This window comes from Tyto alba, unplaced genomic scaffold, assembly GCF_018691265.1.
Source record: "Tyto alba isolate M040663 unplaced genomic scaffold, T.alba_DEE_v4.0 Super-Scaffold_14, whole genome shotgun sequence".
Classification (NCBI taxonomy): domain Eukaryota; kingdom Metazoa; phylum Chordata; class Aves; order Strigiformes; family Tytonidae; genus Tyto; species Tyto alba.
The window spans coordinates 51,621,725-51,649,426 of NW_024881276.1; the positions used below are offsets into that span (position 1 = coordinate 51,621,725).

At 40.4% G+C, this 27,702-nt stretch overlaps 1 protein-coding gene across 1 annotated transcript; it reads right to left on the minus strand.

Annotated features, from left to right (window-relative positions):
• Positions 1 to 1,151: 1,151 nt before the first annotated feature.
• ADGRG7 (adhesion G protein-coupled receptor G7) lies at positions 1,152 to 27,019 on the minus strand. Its single transcript, XM_009971807.3, has 16 exons — positions 26,911 to 27,019; positions 23,208 to 23,315; positions 18,479 to 18,610; positions 17,591 to 17,700; positions 15,007 to 15,162; positions 14,378 to 14,469; positions 13,942 to 14,060; positions 13,744 to 13,857; positions 11,735 to 11,895; positions 10,133 to 10,282; positions 8,712 to 8,824; positions 6,570 to 6,934; positions 4,896 to 4,977; positions 3,727 to 3,888; positions 2,540 to 2,696; positions 1,152 to 1,370 (listed from the first exon to the last, which is right to left on the minus strand). The coding sequence occupies exons 1-16, from the start codon at positions 27,017 to 27,019 to the stop codon at positions 1,152 to 1,154; spliced, it is 2,349 nt and encodes a 782-aa protein (XP_009970109.3).
• Positions 27,020 to 27,702: the final 683 nt, after the last annotated feature.

Consider the following 27,702-nt stretch of genomic DNA (forward strand, 5'->3'; position numbering starts at 1 on the left):
GGGATGATGTGATAGGAACTATGTTACATATTTACAAAGAATTTATTTCCTAACGTGTTTCTTCAAACATCTAACTTTTTTTTTTTTTTTTTTTAAATAGGAAAGGAGAACATTTTGTCTAATAGCCATTTATAATAAAGAATTTTTGGTTGGCAAATTTAGAAGATCATTGTAAGATAGAGATTTTCTTCTGGAAAGACCAACATATTATAGAAGTAGTAAGTAGAATTTGGATCCAGAGCGAGCAAGAACTGTGCTGTTTGTTGATTTACCTTTCGGTTTCTAATTAAATTGAAATTCTTCTTACAAAAGAGAGAGGAGAACTACACTGCATAGGCTAGGTAAACATGACCTGAAAAATGAGAAGGGCATAAGCAGAGCACCTAAACATCTCTACTGTATGAGCTGACACAGGCAGGATGCAGCAACAACCACAAAACTATGGATGAAGTGCAAAGAGTGAATTTGTTCTCGTTACCTCACGACCTGGGGGATCTCTGCAGCAGCACCCAGGCAGAGGCACACAGAGACACAGGCACCACAGAGCTCAGTTGTTGCTGGCCAGAAAGAGGAGAAGAAAGAAAAGATCTCAAACCTGCTGCTTTCGACTGTATATATCAGGGATTTTCCCAGGCGTAGTTTTCCACTGTGCTTTGATCTTTCCCACAGCAGGGCAGGAGTCTCAAGGATATACAATAAGGTGCCTCCAAGTCTATCACAGGCCTGTGTTATCTAAACACAGTCAAGCACACAAAGCTAAACAACAATTAGTATGATATACGTGTTTTTTCACACCCCAGCTGCAAGTGACTTGAGCATGTTTACAATCCTCGTTGCCAATTTTCCATTGTATTCCCGCAGTACTGTAATATAAAGCTATAATAACCTCAATTCCTTTCAAAGACCTTCCTCAGTGACATGCAGTACAAGTAATATCAAGAGGATGTAGCAGTGCATTGCTGCCTAACAGTTGCACGGGCTTGCTAGCGTATGGTCCTGCTTTTGACTCCTGGTGGCCTTGGCTTATGATCTATTTTGAACTACCTGCAGTTGGAGTAGTATGTCTGTCATTCAAGACACCTATGAGATCTACAGAAAACAAACAGTGAAGAATGCAGGATTGTATTTCACATATTTACAGGTTTCTAACTCTAGTTAGGGAAGGTAGACAAAGAAATATTCTCTGAAAAAGTCTGGGTTGATCTGAAAGTTTCCTGTGAATGTTTTGCAGGCTGTGATTTTGAAACGTAGTAAGTTTTTGAATGCAGATACAGTGGTAACTCTGACACTGAGAAAACAGGAAACACTTCGGAAACTTTTTTCTTGAAGATTGGTGATCTGAAAGTGTACAAAATACAAATCTGAAGTCCCTGTAGAGTAAATGAAAGTGCGGAGTTAATATTTTGCTGAGAAAACCAGAAAAGATTAGTCAATAGATTAACAGTTACATTAATACCTTGAAATACACGAAGTACTTTCAATAGGAAAATTATTCCCTCTGATTATGAATTTGCAACAATGGTCTCCTCATTTGCACATTGTAATGGATTAGCTAGCACGTCTTAGGATCGTGTTATTACCTTCTGATAGACAGGGTGAAGGTAAGACCTGCTTGAGCATGCCATAAGCATTAAATATGCCTGATGTGCCCTATCTGCGTTTCAATTGGGCACACACAGAGGGAAGCAGGACTTCAAAATTTCTCTACCTGTTCTAAATTCTCATTTCAATGATTCATCAGGGGTATTCTGAGTCAAAAAAAAAAAAAAAAAAAAGGGGAGGGAAAATGTCCAATGGTTTTAAATAAGTGGATCTCTGTTCCCTGCTCATCATTTCAATTTTAAATCACTGGTATAATCCATCTATCAGTGTACTAATAATCACTTTAAGACTTCTTGCACAGAGAGCTTGCAGATCTGATCCCCCACTGGTTACAGGCCCTCAGTTTTCAGTAGCTCCAACTGTTAATAAAGAACTTCATGTTTGGGGACAGAGGGGATTTTCACATATGTCCAATTAGCTGTTTTGTAAAAAATATTCAGTGGTGTATTAATAAAGAGTCCATTACTCCAAGTACTTCGTATGCCCTCTATGAATATAAAGCCGAGAATCCGTCAGGGCTGTGGGGGAAAAAGAGGCAGGCGCTTTTCTGTAGGGTTTTATCCAGAGTCATTATGAAAGATCTCAAGCCATGAAGCTCTGGTTACTTCCCTAGGACTTCTTCCCACAGCTGATGCAGAGTTTTTTTCCTGATATTAATTCTGAATATAATTTTATATATGATTTGGTATAAGAGGAGCCACTCAGACAAGAAGGGCTTTTCCATGATGACCTTGTAATAAAATCCCACACTGACTTGCACAATGGGAAGAGTTTTATGAGTATCAGACCAGAAGGATAGCATCCCTTTCTGAACAAAAATTCTGAATCCCTATAACTGCTTTCCAAGAAGTCCCCAGACTATACCAAGCTCTAGAACAAATAAAACCAACATATTGTTTTCATTATCTCAATTATTAGTCTCAGAATTGCTAAATACCTGGGTAGCATTCAAAATGCAGAACAGATAGCTGAAAACAAGACTTGTTTCTTCGTGATTTATCAACATGAGGTAGCCTGTCATCCAGGTGATTCCGAGCACTACCACTATAGAGATAGTGCTAATCATCTTTTTAATAAATGAATTCTTTTTATTCCTAGAAAAACACACACACAAAATATTAAATCTTTCTCAATACCATTTAATATCTTTTTTTTTTTTTTTTTTTGAGCTTTAAACTTGCTATTTATTATGGGCTATATTTCAAAGATGTGTTATTCAGGTGAGTTGAGAACATACACCTCCCTTCATTTGTTTGACATACCATTCAGAGAAGAAATCCAGAAAAAGAAATCTAACCAAGTTTATCAAAATAATCTGTGTTTGCAGTATGTAGCTTGGATGTATCTTTCTTTAACAAAAAAAAAAAGTGATGTTTACCAAGACAACAAGAAGCATTGAAAATTAGCACGTTAGCTATTACAAGCTTTTTCGAATGCGTTTTTAGAATTTTTTTTTTTTTCAATCCAAATGTGCTTAACTTTCACTATAAGAATAAGCTGCCAGTGAAGTTTGGATATCCAGTTTCTCTCAAGCCTGAGGGCAGTCAGAGGTAAAGTATTTTGTTTGCTCCAACCAAGAAAATTGTACATAAAAGGAATGAAGAAATGCTACAAAGTTTTGTTGAACAGAGCAGTTCTGTGGGATTAATAAAAATTAAAGCGTTCCCCTTTAAATAATACAGTGTACACTGCAGAGTTTGTGACACACAGCATGTGACAATACATGGAGTGTTGATGTAAAACAAGTAAATCAGCTTCAAAGCTGCTAGAGAGGTGGCCTGACATTCAGATGTGCTGAGAAATTAATAATTCTCTTTTGGCTGGACCCGTCTCTGCTCTCACTTACATGGTTTTAGATCAGTGATAGCCTTCATTGAAGTCAAGTGACACTGCAACCAAAAAAAAAGGTGGCAAAAGCCTGAAATGGATTCACTAATAGGCACTTGAACAAAGTCTGACCAATTGCAACAATGGAATTCAGTTTCTGACTGCATTAAATATACATTTCTTTAAAACAAAAGATTTTGACAAAAATCTGAGTTTGTGACAAGAAAGTCTGAGCTGGTGACAAGAGACTGAGTAATACATTTGCTGAAAGATTTGAGGAGTCTTATGCCATCTCACCTCATTAAATTCTCATTCTTCTTCCATATCACAGAGACACTGATCTTGATGAAGATGATGATGTTAAACAGGAGTATGAGTGCTACTGGCAAGAGGAATGACCACAACATGGGCTTGTGTACACTGAAATTCTGATTTTGATCCAGTGCTGCAAGCCAGCAACTGTTAATATAAAGAGAGGTCATTTCAAAAGATTTCTTAGACACATTATTCAGAATACCAAAACAAAACAAAACTATATGCTACTTTTCATCCTGAAAGACCTCATAGGGCTTTCTAAGTCTTGATCAACTGTCTCTGAAAGGCAACCACTCCTTGAGAACTGAGGGCTTTCAGTCATGCTTCTCTTTCTCTGAGGAATGCAAAATGATTTATCAGACAAACTGCATCCAGAAGTATAGTAAGATGCGATATAACTAACCAAATAGATATCTGTCCACCATATACAAGTTTATTTTCAGAGCAAATATTATAATACAGCTAAAGAGTAATAGGATACACCTAATGGACAAAGGTTGAAACAAAACCAGGAGCAACTTCTGGAGGACAGGGTTATCCTACAATAATCTTTACCTCTTTTTTTTCCATTGCCAAATAATCTCAAATTAGTCATCAACACTCCCTAAATGAGTATCATAAGATGGCCACCATGGGGAAGGGGGTTTGTGTTTATGTTTCTGAAAGAAGCCTACTTTTGTTCTGAATCATCCACTATCACCAAGGTACACTGTAAGCCTGATAGCCTGCTTTGGTATGCGGGCACTCGAATGCCGATACCAAAAACATAGGGTAAATAGGGATATAGTTATATTGGCCAGAAAGATTTTAAATCAATGGAAGGATTAAGTTCAGGTACTGAAATGCAGTTACGCACTTAAATGAAGGTCCTGGATTTCAGCTAGGCTAAGAGCATCTACAGCTTCCATTTAAAGTCACAGGGGTTCTTGCAGGAGGATTCGAGGCAGATGTGGATCCAGTACTCTAAATCCTTAGTGAGGAGAAACTGCAATTCCTTATAGTGAATGTTTAGCTTGAGTGAAGAGCCCTGTTTTCTTTTAAGTAGTTAGATATACAAAATAGTATACCAACAGTAAATCTAGAACTCTATTAATAATAAGCCATCACAAAAGGTGTGAGATCACAAGTGTTGTAATAATACATGAACTTACAATTCTTCCTGTCGGTAGTTTAAAGCTTTTCCTTCTCGGTAAGTAGCTCCAAATGTTATTGCAACTACTACAGCAGGTATTCCTAATTAATAGGAGAGACATTAGCAATTTATTATTCAGTTGCATAAGCATACCTCCCTTCCACACAAAATAGCTTCTTGCCTCCTAAGATACATAGATTTTGAGCTTTGTTTCATCTGCCTTGCACTAAGCTAAGTGGGTTTTCTATAGCCTAGACAAAAGATGGGATTGAGGGTTGTGAGCACTGTTTTGCTGAAGACAGCTCATGACCATGACTTGCTGATTTTTCCCATTAAAGAGCTTCAACACAGCTTCCAAAGACAACGCCAGTGGTGACAGAGCAAACTCCTTCCTGTGCTGTAGCTGACCCCTTCATCACAGCTGTGTGATACTACCCTCTTGTCAGCAGTGAGAAAGTAGTTTAAGAAAATTCTGCACCACGAACCATTACATTTCATACCAGCTTGATGTAGAGTGTAACTTTTGCCCTCCGCAAAGCATGGCAAGTATAGGCTTGCCTCCTTGTTGCCTTTGCTTCACCTCCTGTCTTCCATGGCTCCTGCCTACCTGTTTGCTAAGCAGCACGTCTCAAGGGAAGGAGCCTCCCACACAAGTTTTTATCTGGGAAAAAAAACATGCTTCTTAAAGTCTGTTCCTCCTTCAGCCCTAATGGATATCTTCCAGACTGCCACATATTTGCTGTGCTCTCAAAGTAGATCTCAAAAGCAGTGAGTCAGAATCATGCTATTTTGGACATGTGCAGCTAGTCACAGGACACAGTGAAGAAGCTAATGCTGTGCTGTTGTGCAAATCTACATGGAGCACAGTGATGCATAGCCAGACAGCTTTTGCTGAACATTTTCTGGCTTGCACATGCAGTCCAAATTCTAAAAGTTTTAGAGGAATTGCATCTACTTCCACCCAAATGCAAAACACAGTAATGAAACAATCAGGATCTAGAACTGCCATCAGACAACACACCACACAAGCTGAATACACACTGTGGAAAAGGCAGGTGTTCCTGTATTCCTGTACACTGTATTAGAAGAGTTTCTTGAAGAAGGCTGAGAATTTTACTTTTCCTAGTGGGCATCAGTCTGCATTCTTCAGTCTGCCAAGTATTTCCCTTTCAGATTGCAGCGTTGCTGCTAACTGCTGTACTGACTTAAGAATGTGCTCTTTCTTTATTAGTAAAAAACATGTAACAAATAATGTCAGTCACTCCTTGCTTTTGGATGCATGCAAATCTCTGTCTGAGGTCATGAGGAATCTCAAGAGATATCAAAATGAAGAATTTGAGTCCATATACGCAATCACCGTATCTGAAAGATTTTGTACTTAGTTGACAGAAACAGATTGTTTGAATGCCTTGATTACTGTGAAAATTTCTCCTGCACACAGCAGACCTGTGTTGCTGTGCGAGTGAACGAGCTATCAGTTTCAGTGCCTTATCAGGACAATGAAAACAAGCTCAGTTTAAGCTGGTAGTGTGAGCAGTAACAGGAGATTATTTATTAAATCATGTTGTGCTAAACCAGAGAGACACTGATTATAATTGCTCTTTACTGATCTCCTATCTTTACAACTCTCCCTGAATGTACCATGTACCGATACTTTGGTAGCAGTTGCCATATATACAACCTTAAATCTTACCCCATCCAATCACTGACATGGTTACAGGGAAGTGTCCAGGCAGGGGCTTCATGGCTCTAAGCAGCAGTAAGTACAGCTGTGCAGCATTGAGTGCTGTCCACATAAATGTCGCCAACAAAAAATAGTGCAGTAGGACAGCCACAGCCGTACACCAGGAGTCTGCAGGAGGATCTACCATGTCAGATGTGAGTAAGGTATTACTGGCGGTGTCATAAGGAAGGTGTTGCTGGTAATAGCTGGTGGTATTGCTGATGTGATTCTTGGCATTTTGGTTTTCAATTCCAGAGATGAAGATGATGTTAAAAATGAGCATAGCAAAACAGAGACTCACCAGCACCCACGTTACAGATGACTTTCTAGTTTTCCTATTGTTAGGAATAAATTTAGGAGAAAAAAGTAGAGCAAAATAAGAAAAATCGTGAAATATTTCCACATTTCCACTGATACAAAAAGCAAGCTAGCATGTGCAATCTTTAATACAGAGAGAAAACAAAGCAATAACTTGTTTGCAGAATTCTACGCCATCATCGCTCTCAGATAATTTATTCAATCCATCATTTTTTTCTAATTTCAACTAGAACAGAGAATACCCAGCAACTTTTAGAACAGGGCCTTTTCCAACAGCAGTTGGGATACATTTTCTTTTTTCCACTCTGCTCTTTTTAGAATCCTTTTCTTTAGTGCTAAGAGATGAAATATCCTAAGTATTTCTAAACACTGTTCAAGGTCCAAGGGAATAGTAAACCTCCACTTCCAAATGCTGTCTTATAAATGCATTTAAAAGGCAGAGTCTGAAAACTCTGACACTCTTAAATATATTGACCTTGATGGAACTGCTCCAAATCTACATTAGTGCAAGCAGGATGAGAAACATGCATTCACCTACGATGTTGGCATGACTTTGCTCTTTGTTCAAGGGGGAATCACATGACACCATTAATCATGGGCACATCCATCAAGGAAGTTTGCTGCAATTGTATTAAGTCACTTACAATAAAACTGTAGCACACACAGAGTACGTAGCCTACATTGCTGTATAATCATGGTGCTTTGAAATCATCTGTTTTCTACAGACATTTTGTAAACAGAAGGCAAGAGAGTATAGAAACTATCAAATGGGCAACAGAAAGCAGAGTAGCATTTAAGTAGGATAGCAAGAGGAGAACCTGAGGAATAACATGTATGCTTCTACATGAATACCTAAAGTCTAAGCGATAAGACAGTGGGCTGAAATGACTAGCCTTAACTGAAGACACCAGCACAACAGGCATATTGGTAACTGGCTAGAAGAAAGACATTGTAATACCGGGGTACAGGGCATACAGGAAAATATAAAGGATGTCATGCTGGTGGTGGAATACTGTTACACATTTTTAAAGCCTAGTATTAAGTGAGAGTAATGAACTAAACACCTTCACATGTAGCATGGACCAGTGTAGCAATAACACAGCGCTGGGTCTGTGCTGTCATTTGCAGGACCAGAACAGTAACAGACGGCAGCGAGGCAGCGGGGGACATGAAATGCAACAGGAATGGCAGACTGCTCTTACCCCATGTAGGTGGGACAAATAGCAGTCTGGGACATGACCCGGGGCTTAGACATGGTGATGGGAGCACATGGTAAAAGGATCAACCTTTGACTTGATCCTCAGCAGTGTATGCTGCCTGCCGCGTTATTTTAGAGCTGGTGAGCTGCCCTGTCAAAGCGATGGAAAGATTTTTCTTGTCAGCAGCCATGCCCAGTGTTTCCTATGTAAGGCTTGGCCTTTTACCATACTGGGCTCTTCCATACTCCGTTATATCATTTCTCTTCAAAGCTCACATTTTTAGGAGGATTTACTGAATAATAATCATCTATATACATCCTCACATTAAAAGATTAACATTAACAGAAAGGTTAAAGTTTCATCTAGGTGAATGACATGTCTGAGACATCTCATGTCTTCACTTTAACCAGTAAGCCATGCTTACTTCTGAAGCTATGCTACATGATTAGCTCTTTTTAAAAAATATTACTTGCTGATCAATAATATTGCGATATGTTCTAAACCGCCTACTCTCTTTGTTTTCCTCAAACCATATACAAAGCAAAATATTGTCACTTGGCATAAAATACTTGCAGTTTTACATCTTCAGTCTTACCTAGTGAATATTTGAAACAAAATGGTAATGACCAGACCAGCCATGGACAGTCCAACACCAAGGTAAGAAATATACTCCAAAGGCTTTGCATATTTATATTTGATCTGAAAGGCCTAGAAAACAAATTGTATCGGTTATAAGAAGTGATACATTTCTTTCTAAAATTTGTGTTTCTATTTGTACATACAAACAAAAATGTTTTAGTAAAGTTATGACTGTTGCTAGCCACTGCCAAAATTTTCAGATCACACAAAATTATTTTGGACCTCAAAACTAGAGAAGCTTGTGAAAAACTCCAAAAGAGACCGACCAATGTCAATCAAATATTTAACAAAATAACAGATTAAATTAATCATAGAAAAATGCAAGGTGACGTAGACTGGAAAAAGTAGCTTTAAGCTTTTGTACTGATGTGCATTCTGAATTTTGGCTTCTGAAGATAAAGTCTAAGGTAAGATGGTATGAAGATCTGCAAATCAAAACCAGTCTTTGTATAGTGACAATAAAGAAGCAAGTAAATGTGAACTTATTCAGTGAAACAGAAAATACTGTTGTCTCTGGATAAACAGATGGGAATCTTCTCTAGAATGTAGTCATTTTGTGCAATAAGGACATGCATAAGGTAAAGGGAAATACAGAAACAAGTAAATATTACAAATACGGAAATGCTGTTCTATGAAGACAGAGTAAAAAGAAACTAATCCTGGCGCTGCTGAAATCAGTGACCACGGATATGTGATTTTACCCAGGGAGTGTTTTGTTTTGAGAAGCTCAAACAAATACTGAAAGAATAACAAATGTCAGCGATGGACAGTGATTCCTAAATATTCTTGTTAGTAGAAGAGGGCAGTATATAAAACTTAATGGTAGCAGGCTTAATATTTACAGAGTGATTGCTTTTTATAAACATATAAGCAAAGGAAGTAGTTAATGCTAAATACCTTCAGTTATTTACCCAGCACAAGGCAGTGCCACAGCTAGCCCAGATCCCAGGCTACTCTGCTGTTCGTCATGGGGCACTTTTGGGTTTAGACATACGCTCATTTAACAGCCAGCTGCAGCAATGGAGGTGCAGAGCAGGTGGCTACCACAGCTGAGCAAGGGCATGAACTGTGCTGGCCCTTCCCTGCTGCTGATGTGCACGGGGACAGGGGCACAGCCACAGTTTGTGCCTGAGGGAGCCAGGACTCACCAATACATTTTTGACTTTCCGCCAGCCTGGGGACTCGCATGTCCCAATTTGTCAGCTCTGCCAAAGATCAGAAACAAGTACAAGGAGACATCTTAAACTCCTGTGCCCTCTAGCTCAGCGCGCCTATGCCCTGACATTGGCATACTGGTCTTACAGTTGAAAACCACCAAACAAATGAAAAAAAAAAAAAAAACAAACTCTTCCCATTCAAGAAAGGACAACGCCCTACCATCAGGACAGCAAAATTAGTAGTGTGATTACACCTGCATCTCAAGAACTGGTCTCTTCCTTTTGCACAGCCGGCGGTGCTCCAGTCGTTGACAGTATAGTCCCAAAAGACACAGGCATGATCACGCAGCTGCAGTTTGGATGTGTTGTACTATGGATGGGGATTGCAAGGAGAAAAAATGGCTACAGAAACATAAATAGATATGCACCAGCAAACAGCATGCACTGACAATTATCCTCTGAAAGGGGAGCTGAGAGCTACTAAGGGATTTATGAGGTTTCCAGTAAACCTTATGAATGATATCAATAACAACATAATCTGGCATTTTGAACTTCCTTTGTGTGCCTTTTTCAGTCAAGATTGCCAATGAAATTACATGTTTCTGTGGATTATTCAGGTAATCATGGTTCAGATGCACGTTGACTGGGCATTAAATAACTGTCAGATGAATTCTGTGTAAGCCAAGATTTCAGATACTAGTAGCATTAAATTACTGCGAGCTGGAGCTGAATCCACACTCTTACAGGAAGCAAATAATGATAAGTGCTGTGAACCATCCTGTCCCCTCCCCTCCCGCAGCACAGCAGTGCTCATGCAGCCACATGTCAAACTGTGTGCAGTCACTTTTTGACAACATACTTCTGCAGGGTACTGCAATTAGAACTGCTTTTTAATAAGCAACGAGCAGCTTGAAGTGCAAATAAGTAGCAAAAGCAACTATTCACAGTACTAGGTGGTTTAATTAAAAATGAGGTAGAAAAATAAGAGCAAAAAATCAGTTATAAGTTTGTTTCAGTGATTTCCTTAGAAGTACCACGTGTTTTCCAGATCACTTGACCATATGGATCCATGATAATGGTTAGTGATCTACCATATTCATGTACTTGAGCTTAAAACTTTTGTTAAATATTGTAAGAAGCAGCCAACTACTGTTTTCTGGAGAAAACATGTTAAACGTAAGTATGTATTATCTAAAAATTCAGTTATTTGGGCAAATGGACACTCACATAGAGTTTCCTGCAAGAAAGCAGTAACATCTGGAATCAGTTCCTGGGGGAGGCATTCAAAACAAAACACACAGTGATATTAACTGGAAGCAGAACTTAAAAGATAGTATGAAAAATGAACACTCCCCACATTGGTAGGTGTATTGGGCTATGCCAGTCATGTTGATGTTTTCTTGTTTTCAAAAATTTTGTTAGTGTTCTGGAAAGAAAAATTGTCTTCCAGGGACCTGGATTTTCTCACTCTTGATTTAGGACTAATCTAGCCAAGGGCAAATCCATTCTGCTATACCTATAACTTTTTATGGAATACAGTTTTGCTTGCAAATGTCTTAGTCTAGCAGTACCAAGTCAGTAACGTCAGATGTTAAATACGAAAGTTTAAAAATGTTTTGTATGCCACATTATCCAAATACCCTTCACTTATGTCACCTATACATTCCTCAAACTCTCTCAACTGCTTATTGTCAGAAATCAAGGCAGTATGCCAAAAAACCCCTCTCTGCTTGAGTCCATTTCCCTAAATCCTGAAGACAGGTAGTAGGGCAAAGGCAGCCCCTGGTTCAAACTGAACATGGCATTTCTTACGGAGGCTTACCTTGGGATTGAAGGCTATTTCGACACTGCTGGTTCTTCCACCATCAATGTTGCCAGAGACAATTTGTTTAGAGAAACTACTGTGACGCTGATAAATCCGTGACTGAAATAATTTGTCATTTTGATACAGGACAAAGCCAACTCTTCCATTGTCTGATAAACCTTTGCAAGGCAAACAGAAAAGTAGGTATGGATAGCAGATATCAGAGAAACTGGTGCTTTTGAAGAAGCCTACACTATGCTGTTTCACACATCCAGTATTTACAGCAGATTTTTGTTTAGATATTTATTTAGAATCCATTTAAGAAATAGAGAAGAACTTCTCTTCCCATGAATCTCAAGAGAGTCATCTTCAATTTTTTCTGTGGTGGGGTGTGAAAATAATTATTACCCTTCTCTTAATGTAATTTCTGGGGAAAAATACTGGTAATGAAGAAAATAATATCCTAAATCACAACATATACACGTATTCCAAATGATCAGGCTTTTAATAACACTAAATAAGAAATAATAACACTGGGAACATTTACAGTCAGTAGGAAGTCAGGGGATAAAATAAGTTGGCTGGACTTTTGCCTTCAGATCCAACTTTTGGACTGTTTCTTTTGTACTCTTCTAACAAATTAGAGAGATTTCATCTAAGTGATTTAAATCACTAGTCTCAAATGTTTCTTAAGTGAGGAAGCAAAAATCCTGGTTTATATAAATATATATATATTTATATATTTTGTTCTTGATTTTGTGCTTTTATTTAAGATCAAGAGAAACTGATTTGATCATCAAGAGAGACTAATGTAACTTTATATCTACAAAATGTCACAATTGTGCATTTAATATTGAAGACTTTTTTTTTTTTTTTAAGGCAAGCTGTTCATTCAATATAGCTGTCTTGAGGGAAGTGTTAGGATATACAGCCATTATGATAAAGGCTTTAATTACATGATTACACTGTTTTTCCACAGTATTGTTGTCTGAAACAATAAAGAGAAAGGACAGCGATCAGTTCATGCACTATTCAGTGGGTTTTTTATTGTCATTACTGGGTGTGTGGGGCTACCTGATTTATGTCTTCAAGTCTTTTCTACCCCTGGCGAGAGGACTGAATTGTTCATTTCCCTGTGGGCTTGAATACAGACAGTGTTCACTATTATCATGTCTAAGTGCTCCACAAACTTCACCTTCATTATACTTTTGTGCTGTGATGTCTTAGTGTTATGGCTGCTGTACAGAGGGACCAAGAAGTCTGCTGGTTTCAGGTGCCCAGTCTGAAATTCTTCTGATTTTTAGCATGTCATAGAAATGCACAGATTCAAAGCTCAGTTCCCCAACATCCACCAGCCTCTACAGTAAGTGAAGCAGAGGAACTATAAGCTTTTTTGTGTTTTGGTTTGGTTTGGTTTTCTTTTTTTTTTTTTTTTTGTTTTGTTTGTTTGGTGTTTTTTTTTATTTTGTTTTGGTTTTGTTTTGTTTTGTTTTGTTTTTTCCTGGGCAACTCCAATTTATATTCCAAACACTGCAGAGTGTAAGTAATGGACATCGGGAAAAATCCCATGTAACTGTGTCATTAAAGACTATCTCAGTATGTAGGCATGAGTATGTGTATGTCCTGGCTGACAATTGACTGTAGTAATTTTTCTTGAAACAATTGATGTCTTTGGGTTTCAGGCAAGGTACGTATGTACTAGCTCTTGATCTTGCTGTCTGTAGAGGTATGGTGAAAGATTCATTACATTCTCAATTTTAGAAAGCAAAATAAATTATAAAATCCCAAACACCAAAAGCATTCTGGCCAGTACATGTACATATATATTAATCTAGAAATAAGACTATCCAGCTCATTTGATGTGCATTTCTTGTACCACCGTATGGCATCAGAATACATAAAAAACAACATGTAATTGTCTATATTGGCTAAGGGTTTGTTTGTTTTTATTTTTCCAAAGGAGATTGTTAGTGAATATTCATTCAAAATTTTCCCAGATGCAGTTTTCAGTAGGAGGAAGAACTTACTGTTATTTATAATGTTGAACAGTATCTGAACTTCAGTACTGAGGTCACCAATAAGTCCGGGGACATTTTCCTGTATTTCTAGTTTTGTTGACTGATAATATCCCAGTGCTGTTTCTGAAAAAAATAGCAGTGGATGCATTAGTATTTATGATACATACCACCTTGTCCAGGTAAATCCAACAACACACACAGACTTACCTCTCTGAGCTGAAAACAGAATCGTAGAGGAGCTTAATTTCAGTGGAGCAGACTGGATTGCAACATTGGGCTGTGAGATGTTCCCAGTCAGAGAAAACTCCTCCATTGTTTTTGTGAGGCTGTATTGAAATAATGAGTAGGATAAAAGTTACCATTATTTGTTAATATAAGACTAAAGGTTCGGTTTCTGAGCTTCCTCTCTGTTGGTTCTCCAACAGGAACTGCTCCTCATTCCCTGTCCTCATCCTTTCTCCAAAGCAGAATAATCCAGGCAAAATTGTTTCTGTTGGTATAAATCTACCGAATCAATTTAATTGTATATTGGAGTTGAACACTAACAGTGTTTTGGCTCATCCATGAACCACTTTCATTCCGAAACAGAAGGGAAAATGCAGTTTACCATATTAAAAAAAAAAATGGCAAAAGCTAAAGTTACCTTGTTGTAACATTGACAAGATTATTGTGATTGAGTTCTGTTTCGTTGGCATCCAAGAGTTGACTTACTGTAGCCATTACTACCACAGATACCTGAGACAAGCAGAAAAAAAGGGCAATATTCAGATGGAATTGAAATAAATCACTCCACGTGCCACATAGTGGATGGGCAAAGTAAGGACACTTAATTAAGCATTGCTTTAAGGTGCACACAACAGAATAAACAAAGTACAGCATGCCATTCACAAGAACACAAGCTTTGCGCCCATGCATTCATAAATACCACACTTTTACTAATTAGGACATTAGGGATTAAATGATTAATTTAAACATCTAATGATGCTCCTATTAGAACCTCAGATATATGCAAGTCTAAACAGCTGATAAGAAACAAATTTACACGCAGCTCTGAGAACAGACCCAGCAGTGATTCCACAAGTGTGTGCTCAAGGCCACTTAAATAACTCTGCTAAATGGCAAAATGAATTCATTTGGTTGTGGTGTTATGTAAGAGTGTAGTATGTGGAGTTAAGAGGAAGGAGAGTGTTCCTTCTGCTGGTACAGGGGGTGCAGAACTGATATCCCAAATATTAAGCAAAAATGTCTTATTTTAATTATAATAAATCTCACCTGAGAGTCTTCTGAAACATTTGGCTTTTTCAGAATCTGCACTGCAATTTTTGCAGCATCAGAGATGTTCTGTGTGGTCAGCTGGTCTGGCATGGAGGTGAGGATTTGAGTGTTACTAGCAATAGCTGAAACATTTCTGGAGTCTGCAGTTTCAACCTGTTAGGAAAATGCCATTCAACAGAAAGAAAATCAGAAAAGTAAAAAGAGTCACCACTTTTATAACATTCTTACATAAAATCAAAATATACAAGTAATTGGTGGTCTAAATTGTTTCTGTTCATGTCACGCGTGTGGTGTTTGTAAATTCTCCTTAGGGGATGATTTCATGGACTCACAGAGAAGCTCGGGTCAGAAGGGAGCCCTGGAGGTCCCCCAGCCCAGCAGGGCTGGCTGAGACCAGTCTGCTCAGGGGCTCACTTTGAAAATCCACAGCCTCCCACAGAAACCTTTTGTGTTTGGTCAGTGTCAAGGGGAGAAAATTTCTTTTCTTGAATTGGAATTTCCCATGTTGCTGCTTGTGTCCATTGCCGCTCATCCTAAAACTGTGCACCTTGAAGAAGAGCCTGGCCCCATTGTGCTCCTCACCTTGCTGTGAAGAAGCTGTAGACAGCAGCAGGACCTCCCCTTTCTCTTGAGGTCACTGAGCTTGAGTCTATAGACTTTTGTACACCTTTCATTATTCCTTAAATAACCAGAACAGGATTTTTTGAAAATCTATCAGAGGAACTTGAGAAATGTAATCTGGAATAATTGTGCTTATCAACACAGTGCTCATAACCTGCACCGAGAACATTATCCCCACTTCTGTACCTTGTATATAGTGTCAGTTTGGAATAAATGCAGAAAAAACAAAAGAAAATATTCTTGTACTGAACATACTAATAAGAATTGCTAGAAGCACTGGTTGGGTCCAGTTTGAGTCAGTTAGCACTTAATGGATAGTGCATAAATACCTATAGTATCTTAGGAGTCTAAACAAAAAAACAAGATGAGACATTAGCTGTATGTTATAGGAAGGTATAGCTAGGTAGCAGTAAGACTTAAAGAGATGGAAAATCTGCTAATCATCAGAAGAATTTCCTTTGTGGACTATGGAGACCAACTAAATAGTGTATCGAGTGTATTCTAATCCAATTGATGAATATCTTAAATGAATAGCTTCAATAACCGAATTGTTCTCAAATTGTTTATGTTGGGAAGCTATCAAAATCAAGATTAATTCAGTCATGCAGCTTTGAAGGGCTTATAACGTTTGGAATGTTAGGTAAGAAAGGTGAATGTGTTGCACAGGGAGGAAGGAAATTTGCATTTATAGACGTGAAAACATCTGCATACATACCGTGAACAAACAGTACATTGTGACCGCCTCCTTTCACTTTTATTGCTTCTGACTTTTACATGACGTTGTATTCAACGTAAATATTTGTATTTAAAAGGAGTAAAATCCGTTTACACCTGGGCTCTGTGCCACCGGCACGAGCACCTCCCATTTCCTAGCGCTCCCCTTGCAGCCCGACCTGCCCTGGCCTCACTAGATGGCAGCACGACATCACAGCTCCTAACAAAACCCCACGTTACTAATGTTAATGTTAGCAGAATAACCTTATTTTGCAATCTTATGTTGTCTCTTATCAGCTTTATTTACTTGTTTATTAACATTCAAACTAGCTACTACTAATATCATCTATTACTTTAGAGAAGATTTGACATTTGAACCATTTAGTGAAGGCTATGTACTGAAAAAATTGAGCTCAAGAATTTCCCATCAAAGGATCCAGGCAGGTGAAGTGTTGTGTTGAAGGTACAATAGTCAAGAAAAATGCATGATGAAAGGGACTTCTCTCATTTAAAGGTACTGTAGCTGTTTTTTGTTTTTGTTTTTTTTCCCCCCCCCAGTTGGGACTAGTGGTGAGGAAACAAAGGGCGGAATCAGAAGAGAAACAATCACTGTCTGTAATGTGCTTAGTCATGTTTAGCTCTTCATGTTTTATAGATATGGCAGTGCTAAGCCTTGAAGCAAGGCTTAGGGGTTTATGGATTTTATCAGGAAGAGTTTGTCATTTATACAAGAGAGTTTGAATTCTTGAGCGACAAAAGTGTTTTGTCCATGTTCATCTGATCACGGGACCAAATGGAAAGGCTTCGCTCTTAATCCTTCCTGACATGTCAGTGTCAGCATCACTTCATTCCCTCATGCCAGTCTTCTCCAAATAGCTTCCACTTTCTCACCAATTTGATAACCTGCATTGGAATCATCTCCATTCAGAGGTGTTTGCAGTGAACGGGGAACCTGACTGAGGAAATTGCAGGCCAGTTAAGAAATATGAAAAGGGATGCTGTGTTCAGGGAAAACCAGGCAAAATAAAACAGTCACCACTGGAAATTCAGGCCATTTGCAAAGCAGGCACATGACAAGAATGCCACTGAACAAGGCTTTGGTCATTGATCTTGCTTTCTACAAAGTCTGAAGAAATGTAACATATATATTTCCTGCCTCAATTTCTTATCACCTTTTTTTTTTTTTTTTTTTTAATTGGGATAATTCAGAATCTCAGACACTGTTTAAATAGTACCTTAAGATTACCTGTGAAACTAGGGAGTTCAGATTTTCATTACAATTCAGAATTTTTGGGGCTTCTAAAGTAGGAGTTCTCCCTTCTCTGAAGCACATCCGGATTGCTATTGAAATGTTACCTGTAATTTTGTTAAAGCAGAAAGACAGGCATTTAGTACAGAAGCACTCACTCACATGCACATGACCTCATTAGGAATTAAAACTGCACTGTGGTTGTGACACCTTACCCAGTGTTATTTTCTGTCTGCATGTAAAATATTTGTCTTTCAGTGTTACAAGTGACCATCAGTTATTGAACTAGTTGTTAATTTTAGAACATGCGTTTTATACACAATCTTGTCAGAGTGGCTGATGTTATTCATGCCAAATTCAGATAGGTTTAGTTACTCTAGAGCTGCAGAAGCACATCTCTTAAATGGGAGGCATAGGTGTCAGCAGTGCGCTATGAGAAATACTTTTTATCGCATCCTGAAAAACCTGGTTTGTATGTTGTGAAAGAAATGCAAAGGGCATGTGGAGCAGCCATGCAACACTTACTCCTCTATAAGGTCTCCAAAAGCTGTTCATGGAACCACAGCTGATGGAAAGCATCCTGAATCCAAATGCTAAATGGTAGGTTATGAATAGATTATTTTTATATCAAAAGGCTGGTCAGGAGCAGCTATTAACTGGCTCTTAGCCCAGTCCCAGACAGGCACGGATACAACTTGGTGTGCGTACCTTAAATTCTCTGCATTCGGGGTAGAAAGCTGTGTGGAAAGGTTTGCCTTCCTGATGCCTGAGCTATGCTCCTCTGGCTCCAAACACTGACCCCTCATCTGGTCTAATAATCCAACATCTTTCACAGACCTTACATTTACTTTTGGGAAGTGGAAGTGAAAGGAAAGGAATACATACCATTCACAGTATCAGGTTCGCATTTTTCTTTGGAGTTGCCATATTTACCCACTATAATCCGTTCAAAAGTAAGAGTTTGTATAATGCTTTCAGAAACGTTCACTGTGCAACTGTTGGCTTCACAGAAATTAACTGCACAGAAGGAGAAAAAAAACAAACCCATATAACCAGATCAAGTATTTTAATACAAGGACCAATTTTCAAAAATAAAATTCTACTGAGACAATAGAAGCTCATTGAACCTTTTGCCCTAAAGGAAATAAAAGTAATTGGGTAAATCTTGTCTAAACCCAAGCTACTGAGCGGCTACATGTGATATTTATGAAGTCACTGAAACACTAAAAGCCCATACTTTTTGCCATCTCCCCTATTTTCACTACCTAGGTCCTAGAAAATGTGTAAAGATTATAAAGCTTCACTTCCAGAGTCTTCTTGCTCAGACAGAAATCAGATTTGGTAACCTAATGCCACAGAGTACAGCAAGGGGTAAAAATACACAGTTACTCCAAATGGGGTTTGGATATTAATGGAGACCAGTCCTTTGGTGACTCTGAACCATGACGGGTCGGATGCAGCTTCTGGCGCGGGAAGTGGCTGCCCCAACGGGATGGGGTGGCCACCCCAAACCCCACACCTCGTCCAAGCGTCTGGTACTGGCCACACCTAAAGGCAGGGTGATGAGCTCAGTGGACCCAGGGCCAGACCCAGAACGGCAACCTGTTGCATTCTCATGTCATACCATACCACTGTAACTTAACAGAAATTCACCTTGCAGTGCTGCAGACACTTGGAAAAAATACTGCAGCACACAGGAAGAAAAGTTTTGCTTGGTCTTAGAGCTTGCAATATCCTGTTTTTGCTAACTTTTGTTAATTCAGACCATATTTCAACTGACTATGTCCCATTAGCAGGACTGAGTCAAAGCAGCACACTCATGGTCAGGGTCCTCAGGGGGTTCAGGACAGCTGGAGTGCTCTGCGTGTTCTGGCACAAACTTCCTTGACAAGTCACATAACTTTCTGAGGGTCTTGATTTCTATACAGTCTCAGTTTCCCATGACACAGTACTTTCCTTTCATAGAAATGGTTATGAACAAATAAGGACTCATGAATCTGCAAAGATTAGGTTTGCCTTATAGCACCATACCTGAACCTTGCTTGCCAGGAGGTTATTAGCAGGGCAAGGTGTCTCAAAAATGTGAGGTGACAGGAACCTCTGGAGGTCATCTAGTCCAAACAGAGGTTCCACGTGCTCACTGGAAAACGTTCCACTGACATGCTACCTTCCTAATGAAAACATTTCTCTTCATGCTCAACCTCAACCTCTCAGACTACAATTAATGACTGCTGCCCCTTGCTTTACCTTCTGGTGCTACCGAGGAGTTCAGATTCCATGGCCTTTGCAACTCTCAGTTAGCTGGAGGCTGCTGTTAGCTCTGCCCTCAGCCTCCCCTGTACCACACTGAACAAGCCCAGCTCCCTCAAATGCTCCCCATAGGCCACCTGCCTTAGGCCCCTCACCATCCTCACCGCATCCTGCTGGACCCTCTCCAGCTTCTCCAAGTCTTCTTAGCCTGGGGTGCAGGTGACAAAACTGAGCACACACTTCCCAGTGGAGCCTCACTAGTTCCAGGAAGGGAAGCATAATAGTGTTGGTCAAGCTGTCTCCCTCCACATAGCACAGCTGCTCTGCCTTGTTTGCAATGAACACATGCTCCTATGGAACTTGGCAGCCACCATCATTCCCAGGTACTTTCCAGCAGGGCTGCTCCTCAGCCAGTCAGTTCCTGGTCTGCACCAGTGTCCCTGGCACAGAGATCGGCACTTGCCCTTGGTGGACACTGTGAGGTTTCTGTTGGCATGATCCTCAGGTTTCTCAAGGTTTTTCTGCATTGAAGCTCTGCCATTAGCTGTGCCAACAATACCTCTGCCCTGCCCCAAGTTTAGTATTGTCTGCAGATCTGTGTTGTCATTCAGGTCTTTGATGAAGGCATTAAATGATACTGGCCCTAATATTGCCCAGCAGGTTACTCTACTTTTACAATATTCCAATCAAATCACTGATCGCTACCCTTTGAGCTTGGCTGCTGAGTTAATTTTCAACCCAGCTCACGTTCACCCAACCCATACATCTTCCCCTACCAAACAAGAATGTTGAGGGAAACAGTGTCAAAGGCATCTCTAAAATCAAGGTATATTACATCTGTTGCTCTTCTGTTGTCTGCATAGCCAGTTATTTCATACAGAAGGCAGTCAGGTTGGTGAGACATGATCTGCCCTTTACAAATACATGCTGATCCTGATTATCTTCTTGTCTTTCACATGCATGGAAATAGACTCCTAGAGGACATGCTCCATAATACTTCTAGGGCCTGATGTAAGCCCCACTGGCTTATGGTTCCCCCAGTCCTCCTTCTTGACTTCCTTAAAAGTGGGCACAACGTTGGCCTTTTTTTCAGTTCTCTGTGGTCTCCCTTGATCACCACGGGTGACAGATAGCAGCCCCACAGTGACATCAGCCAGTTCTTTCAACAGTCTTGAATTAATTCTGTCCAGACCCATGAATTTGAATACTTTTGTGGTGATCCTGCCTTCCTTTTGACAGATGAAAGCTAGGAGTAAGTTGCTACATTCATGCATGAATACATATGCATTCATACATGAGTACCTATTCAAGCTTTATTTTTTTCTCTTTCTAGTTATTCAAGCCTTGATCTGAAAGTGTTTTGGGCTGGTTTATATACATATCTAGATATGTATGTACTACTTGGTTACGGACTTACAAAAGAGAGTCCATGTGAAATAAAATTGTTTGGTGCTTTTTCCCCCACTGATGCAAGTCTCAAATTATTGAAAATATTCTGACTTCAGTAGAATTGCTCCAGATTTAAAAAAATAAACAAACAAACAACAAGCAAACCTCAGGTAGGAAGAAAACCAGGCCCTTTGTCATGATCTGAGAAGGAACGTTACTGTGACAGAATGTACAAAAAAGGAATTAACTATGAGCCAAGTGGAAATTTTCTATCACCATTGGAAAAAAAAGTAATTGGTTTGCAAAGTTTTATACCCTATATACCCTGCTCTCTCCTGCTGGCAGTAAACCAGATCACCTCCTCTTTATCCCCAACACCTGACTGCACTTCCTTCCAGCTTCCCCAACACCTTTAGCACTATGTTCCCACACTCAATGCCACATCATGCCTCAGCCAACCCCACCTTTGTGTCCTACATATATGTTTAGATTCCCAATACATAAAATATACATCTTTATGTTGTTGGCTGGTGCAGAGGAGACAAATGTAATGGGTAGTTTAGAAGTGGCTAGACTGGTTTGACTGGCCATGTGGGTCCCACCTCCTCACTGCCAGCATAATTGTCCTCCCTGTTTTCTCAGTGAGGTATTTACAGGGTTGGTCTTCTGTACGCAATTAGTGATATGTGCAAAACTCATAGGATCTCGAGACCTTTAAGACTTGTAACCATCTAGTGAATTTAGTGAAACTGGTCAGAAAGTTAGTTGCCAAGAAGGTGGAACAACAGACAACTGGACAATATAACCGTTCCTCAGGAATACAGAATAAAATTCAGATTTTATAAATGCAATAATGTTTGTTATTATTTCAAGTTAATGATGCCTGTCCAAACATTCTTACAACATTTATTTTAATACCTAGTTATTAAAATATATTCTTGAAGGCAATTCGCAGCAAATCAAATACAGAATACCAGAGGAGTGAACATAGGGAATTACAGAGTCGTCATAATGGTTCGTTTCCAATGCTGAAATCCCAGCCATGATTATTTTATTTAAGCCAACTTCTCTGAAACATTTTGCCCAAATGTTCCAATCCATCATGAACCCATCCAATCTGTCATTGTCTGTTGGATGTGCTACCCATCCTGTCATAACAGAAATGACATGGGAGATCCGAGATTTCCATCAACCTAGAAGTTTTCGCCAAGAATATTTTCCTGGATAAGCTGCAGATCTTTCGACATCCTTCTGACCAAACACGTGAGTTCATTTAACAAAGGCACAGCTGACACATGATGATGTATCCACGTGTCACACTGGCCACAGTGTGGGTTGTTGGCTTGGAAAGCCTGAGCTGGGGACCTTACCAGCTCCGGAGGTACCGCGAGTGGGTGAGCCAGCACCCTCCCAGCATCGGCGGGGGGCACCGGCTGCAGTGGCAGCAGTGCTGAGATGCTGTGCTGCGGCAGGGGAGGACCAAAACGGGAGTCAGCCAGGCCAGTGCTATGCCAGGCGTAGGAAATTGGACTCATCCAATACCGGTGCCAGCAGCAGCAGGAGCTGAGGGCAGGCGCTGTCCTGCGGGGCACTGAGCTGGACGGTGTCCCTTAAACACCGGCAGATCCAGACACAGCCATATAGGCCACTGGGATCTGAATCAGATTTTCAAGTCACTGTGATCTTCAAACAGAGGAATTCAAACAAAGGCCAAATTGGCTAGAAACAGGCCACAGACAGTTGAAACCTATAATGTCTTCCCCAGGTATATTACTCGTTTGAGAGAGAGACAGAAGTGGATGAAGTAAATGGCATCACCTAGCAAGAAGAGCCACATCATTGCTTGCAAATCCAACCCCACTGAGCAGGTTCGGGGGGGGGGGGTGGGGTGGGGGGCAGAGAAGATCAGGGGCATCCCAGAGCAGAGTGGTTCCCAGAAACTATGCCAGATGCATGCTGCCTGGCTTATACTGACCTATCTCACAGAGAGATCCCACCCACTCCTCTGGGCAGATGCAGGCTCCATCCCAACAGATGCCACCATTGAGGCAGAAGCACGGAGGTTCCACAGATTCTGTAGTGTCTGTGTAAATAAAGAATCCAGATATAAATATTTTCATTAATATGCATGTAAAAACACATATCTATCTAATTTGGTGGAGGAAAGTAACAAACATGATCTATTTGAGGCTTCAACTAAAAAATATATGTGAGCCACAGTCTTGCACTTGTCCCTCCTTGCCCCTAAAAAACAATGGCATGAATGTGGGGTCAAAGCTTTCAGACATGATTATTCATTCCCACAGCGATGTAGGTGGAAACAGTTTTGTGCAACTACTGGACAAGCAAGAGTGATGGTGTGGACCTCCAGGCTGACAAAAGCTTGAGCTGTTGGACCTGCAAAAAGCCCAAATTACTACTGCAGTATTTCACAGGAACAAGAAGACAAAACAGGGCCATGCATTCCCAGTGCTGAGGGAGTGGTAACAAGGACATGGATAGTCACACATCCAAGAATCAGACAGAGATATTCTGCGCTAAGACAGACATTATAGGATAAAGAAGATAAAACCCATGCCCCAATCTCAGCCATAGCCTCTATCCGCACTCCAGGATGGACACCGAATTTTATTCTGTCTTTTGGCAGAAAGAGTGAATTTTGTTCAAAGTAGTCATTGGACAGGCTGCCACAGATTCATGAAACAAAAAAGCACAGTATAAGCAATAGCAGAGAAATTGCAGATCTTAGAAATTTCTGAATAGATCATGGCATTTGCAGTATTTGGCAAACTCTGAAAATGTTGAGGTTTCTTAAAAAAAAGAGATTGGAAAATTTTGAATGTCTAAGCAGTGTTCTGCAGCAGAATTTGCAACAGGGAAGGGGTTGGTGGACCTCAGGCGCTGAAAGAGGGATCCAAGACCTGAGGAATCTCCGCAACCACAGCTTCCTCACAATCCGTCTCACCTGGTCCACAAGTGAAGGATGGAGTCGAAATCCCTTCCCATAAGGTTCATGGCAGAAATTGTGCACCTGTGCACTGAGTGCAGCGTATGCCTTGAAATAATGCAGAAACCTGGAGCTGAGGACTGCTATTTGATCTGACATTCTAGTGCCAGCATTTTGAGACACTGACAAATAGACTAAAGCCAGAAAATTCAAAAGTAAAGAGTGCTGCTAGGAACACATGTGCTATTGTATATTTCTAATGTTTTCACTGAACTAAAGAGATTGCCTAACTTCTTACTCTTTAATGGGATTCATATAACTGGAAGACTATTGTAAACTATAGGGGATCTGCCACGTGGTGGGGGTAATTCTGTTCTTGGCACTCATCGCTCGGCTTTTGCTCATGTTGTTGCTATTTAGCATTTGTGTTTCAGGCTGTCTCAGCTACACTACAGCCAGATGTCTGTGACGATAGGCGAATAACATCTATGTGTCGCTAGGTAATGTCTCCGCTAGCCATCAGCTGTTCAAAACACATTGCCTCTCCGTTGGAAATCTTACAGAAAGGAAAGGAAAACTCCCTCAGCAGTGGAGACGGGGGTGGCCCGCGCTCAGCAGCTGCAGAGGATGGCTGCATCTGGGGGAGCTGTTGCCCCGTTGCCCAGCGGTGCTGGCCGACCTGCCAGGCACACGTGTGTGGCACGTGGGGCGACGTGGCAGAGGAGTGGCACCGGGGCTCGGCCGCTTGCTCCGGATTGGGAGCCTGGGAACTCAGAAAATCCTGGGGAACCAGCGGCACAGCTCCAACCTCTGTCTCGCTTGGTGAACGCGTGCCCGGAGCAGCCAGGCAGAAGGTGACACAGCAGGGTAGTCTGAGCGTAGACAGAGAGGATTCCAAAACCAGGGAGGGAGCGGCTGCAAAAGGAGTGTAAGGAAAGAGAAAGGTGGAAAGGAAGATGGGGCTGACATTCCTTCGAAAGCAGTAAAACAGAAAAGTGGGGTAAAAAGTGTGGTGTTTACCCCTGGAGGTGCAGACACAGCTGGCACGCAGCCCGTGCAGCAAAGAGCAGGTGCTGGCAAACAGCATCGGCCTTACCTTTGCCGTCCCCCAGAGAGTCCCTCTGTAGTAACAGCATGACGTTCGTGGGATCTGTTAATGCTAGTCAAAACTGTGGCTCTATTTATTGCTTCCTGGTAACCTTTCTTAGCCTACTGTTCATGGTCTCATGTACTATTGTAAAGCAGTTGGTGGGTTTTTTTCAGAGGGAAATCTGTGTCTTTCACAAGTACGAATTCTTGAGATCACTAATGCAGTCGCTTCTGTCCCACATGCAGTAAAACTCATCAGGCTCCAGTAATCGTGGCATTGGTTTAAAATCATGAGGATCTTCTGGTTTTACTTTAAGATTCAGAAAACATCTTCTTTTTATTTGTCTTTGGCTTTTAGGTTTTGCAGACATTAATCATCTTAAGAATCGCAGTGATTTTGACTGTATATATTTTTAAACTAAAACTAAAGACTTTTGCATAATACTATGTCATCGTGAACTGTTGGAGTTTTTTTAATCAAGCATCATGGGAACTGTTAATGCTAATACTTGCAGTTAAAATTTGAATGAAGAAGAAACACTACCACTAGGCACAACGAGCAATGCATCAGATGGGCATGGAGGTATTCTCCATCCCTGAAGTAGCTGCAGGTTAAATCCAGTTCCTAGCAGCTCATTTGCCTGCAGCTGTGTACATCCTAGGCATGAGCAGAGGTACTGCCAAGTGGCACTGAGGGCTAACTCCCATCTCATCTGGGCTTAGCTTTATCAAGCCAAAGCAAGCGCTGGGCATATACTTATGTTAGCAAAGGTAGATTATTAGTGGCATATGTTTGATAATTGCTGTTTACTTATGTTCCATTTCTTGGACTTGGGTATGTTCACTCCCTACAAACATCTGATAAATCTCTTGAAGTACATAAAACATAATGTATCCTCATATAGATGTTTCCCTAAGCTTCTTGGTCTCCAGTTGTATCTGACTCCCTGATGAACAAACAACCGAGAGTATCTGATTCTTTCTATGAATTTTGAATATAGGTCCATGCATAATTCTATATCATGTCAGTATAGTGAGTACTTTACTGTAAGGAAATACTGACCAGTTTTCTGCTTGAAGTTTGCACACGAGAGCGTCTTACAAGGGTGCGTTGACTTGATTTTCAGGTATAAAATATGAAAACCAATATATCCAATATTCTTTCAACAAATTTTTCTATAATGCAAGTTGTACAGAAAACATGAACAAGTGCTTTACAACATGTTTTGCCTACTTGCATGCAAACATATAAACTTATGTAAAGCTAAATATTACCTCTTTAAAACATAATTTACTAGACTAGCTAGAGGTTTCTTTTTGTCTTTTGAAAAATAAATCAGATTTCTACTGGAAGTGCAAGAAAATGTCAAGACATTTCTCAAAGCTCTATCAGATGAATCACCTACAGTGTAAATGTGTTGCAAGGAAAATACCCCAGAGATTGTTTGACATCCTATTCTGTTTTACAGTAGAATGCAAAGTTTGAGGTCCTTCTTTAAACATCAGTGTAAGAAGAAAAATGTTTCCACCTAAAAAGTGTACTGTATGGATGTAATCATGTATATCAGCATTAACGTTTAAATACTGAAGAAAAGGAAAAAGAACCCAAAGAGCTCAAATGGGGTAGAATTGTATTTCTTACCTGTTTTAAACCTGAGGACGAGCTGCCAAATACACAGTGCCCAAAGGGTCACAGTCACTACACAACAGGTAATTCCAACCAATATTCTGTCCCACTGGAGTGAAGGCATGTTGTGGTTCTAATTGTCTGCTCTGCTATAAAATGGAATTATACATTCATAACCTTGTGATGGATAAACCATTAACTACTTGCCAACTGCTAAACTTTAACCCTTTCTGATCTACTTACAAAATAAAAAAAAAAAAAGTTTTGGTAGGGAAGTATCACACAATTATTTCAATCATTTTCCACCCAATAAAACATTTCACTGACTAAAGCATTAAATGTCAGGTCTTCTACTTGTTATAGGAAAATGCCCCATATCAGACACCGAGCTGCATTTATGCCGATAAAGACTAATAAAGCCTGTTCTTTGAGTGCATGGCACAGCTCACAGCCATGCCAGGGAACCTCTCTTCCCTGTGAGTGAGGCACTCCTCTGTCTGTCTGTCTATCCATCCTCCTGGGAACCGACTCTTCTTCAAAACAGATCTGCACATGGTCAGGGGGGTGCTGGCTGGCGCAGACCAAAACTGTGCCCGGCAGCCTGCTGGCACCTGAGGGATTCGTCCTGTTGTGTGGCCTCGTTTCCTTTGCTGGCACAGCCATCACCGCCGGGATCTGCCGCGGGGCTGCCAGGCAGGACTCGGGCAGGAGGCTGTAGAAAGGAGAGAAGGAGGTGTCTCCTCTGCAGCAGTGTTCCTCTTGTGCTGAGAAGAGGTAGAAACGCTGGCCATATTAGGACTGGCCTGG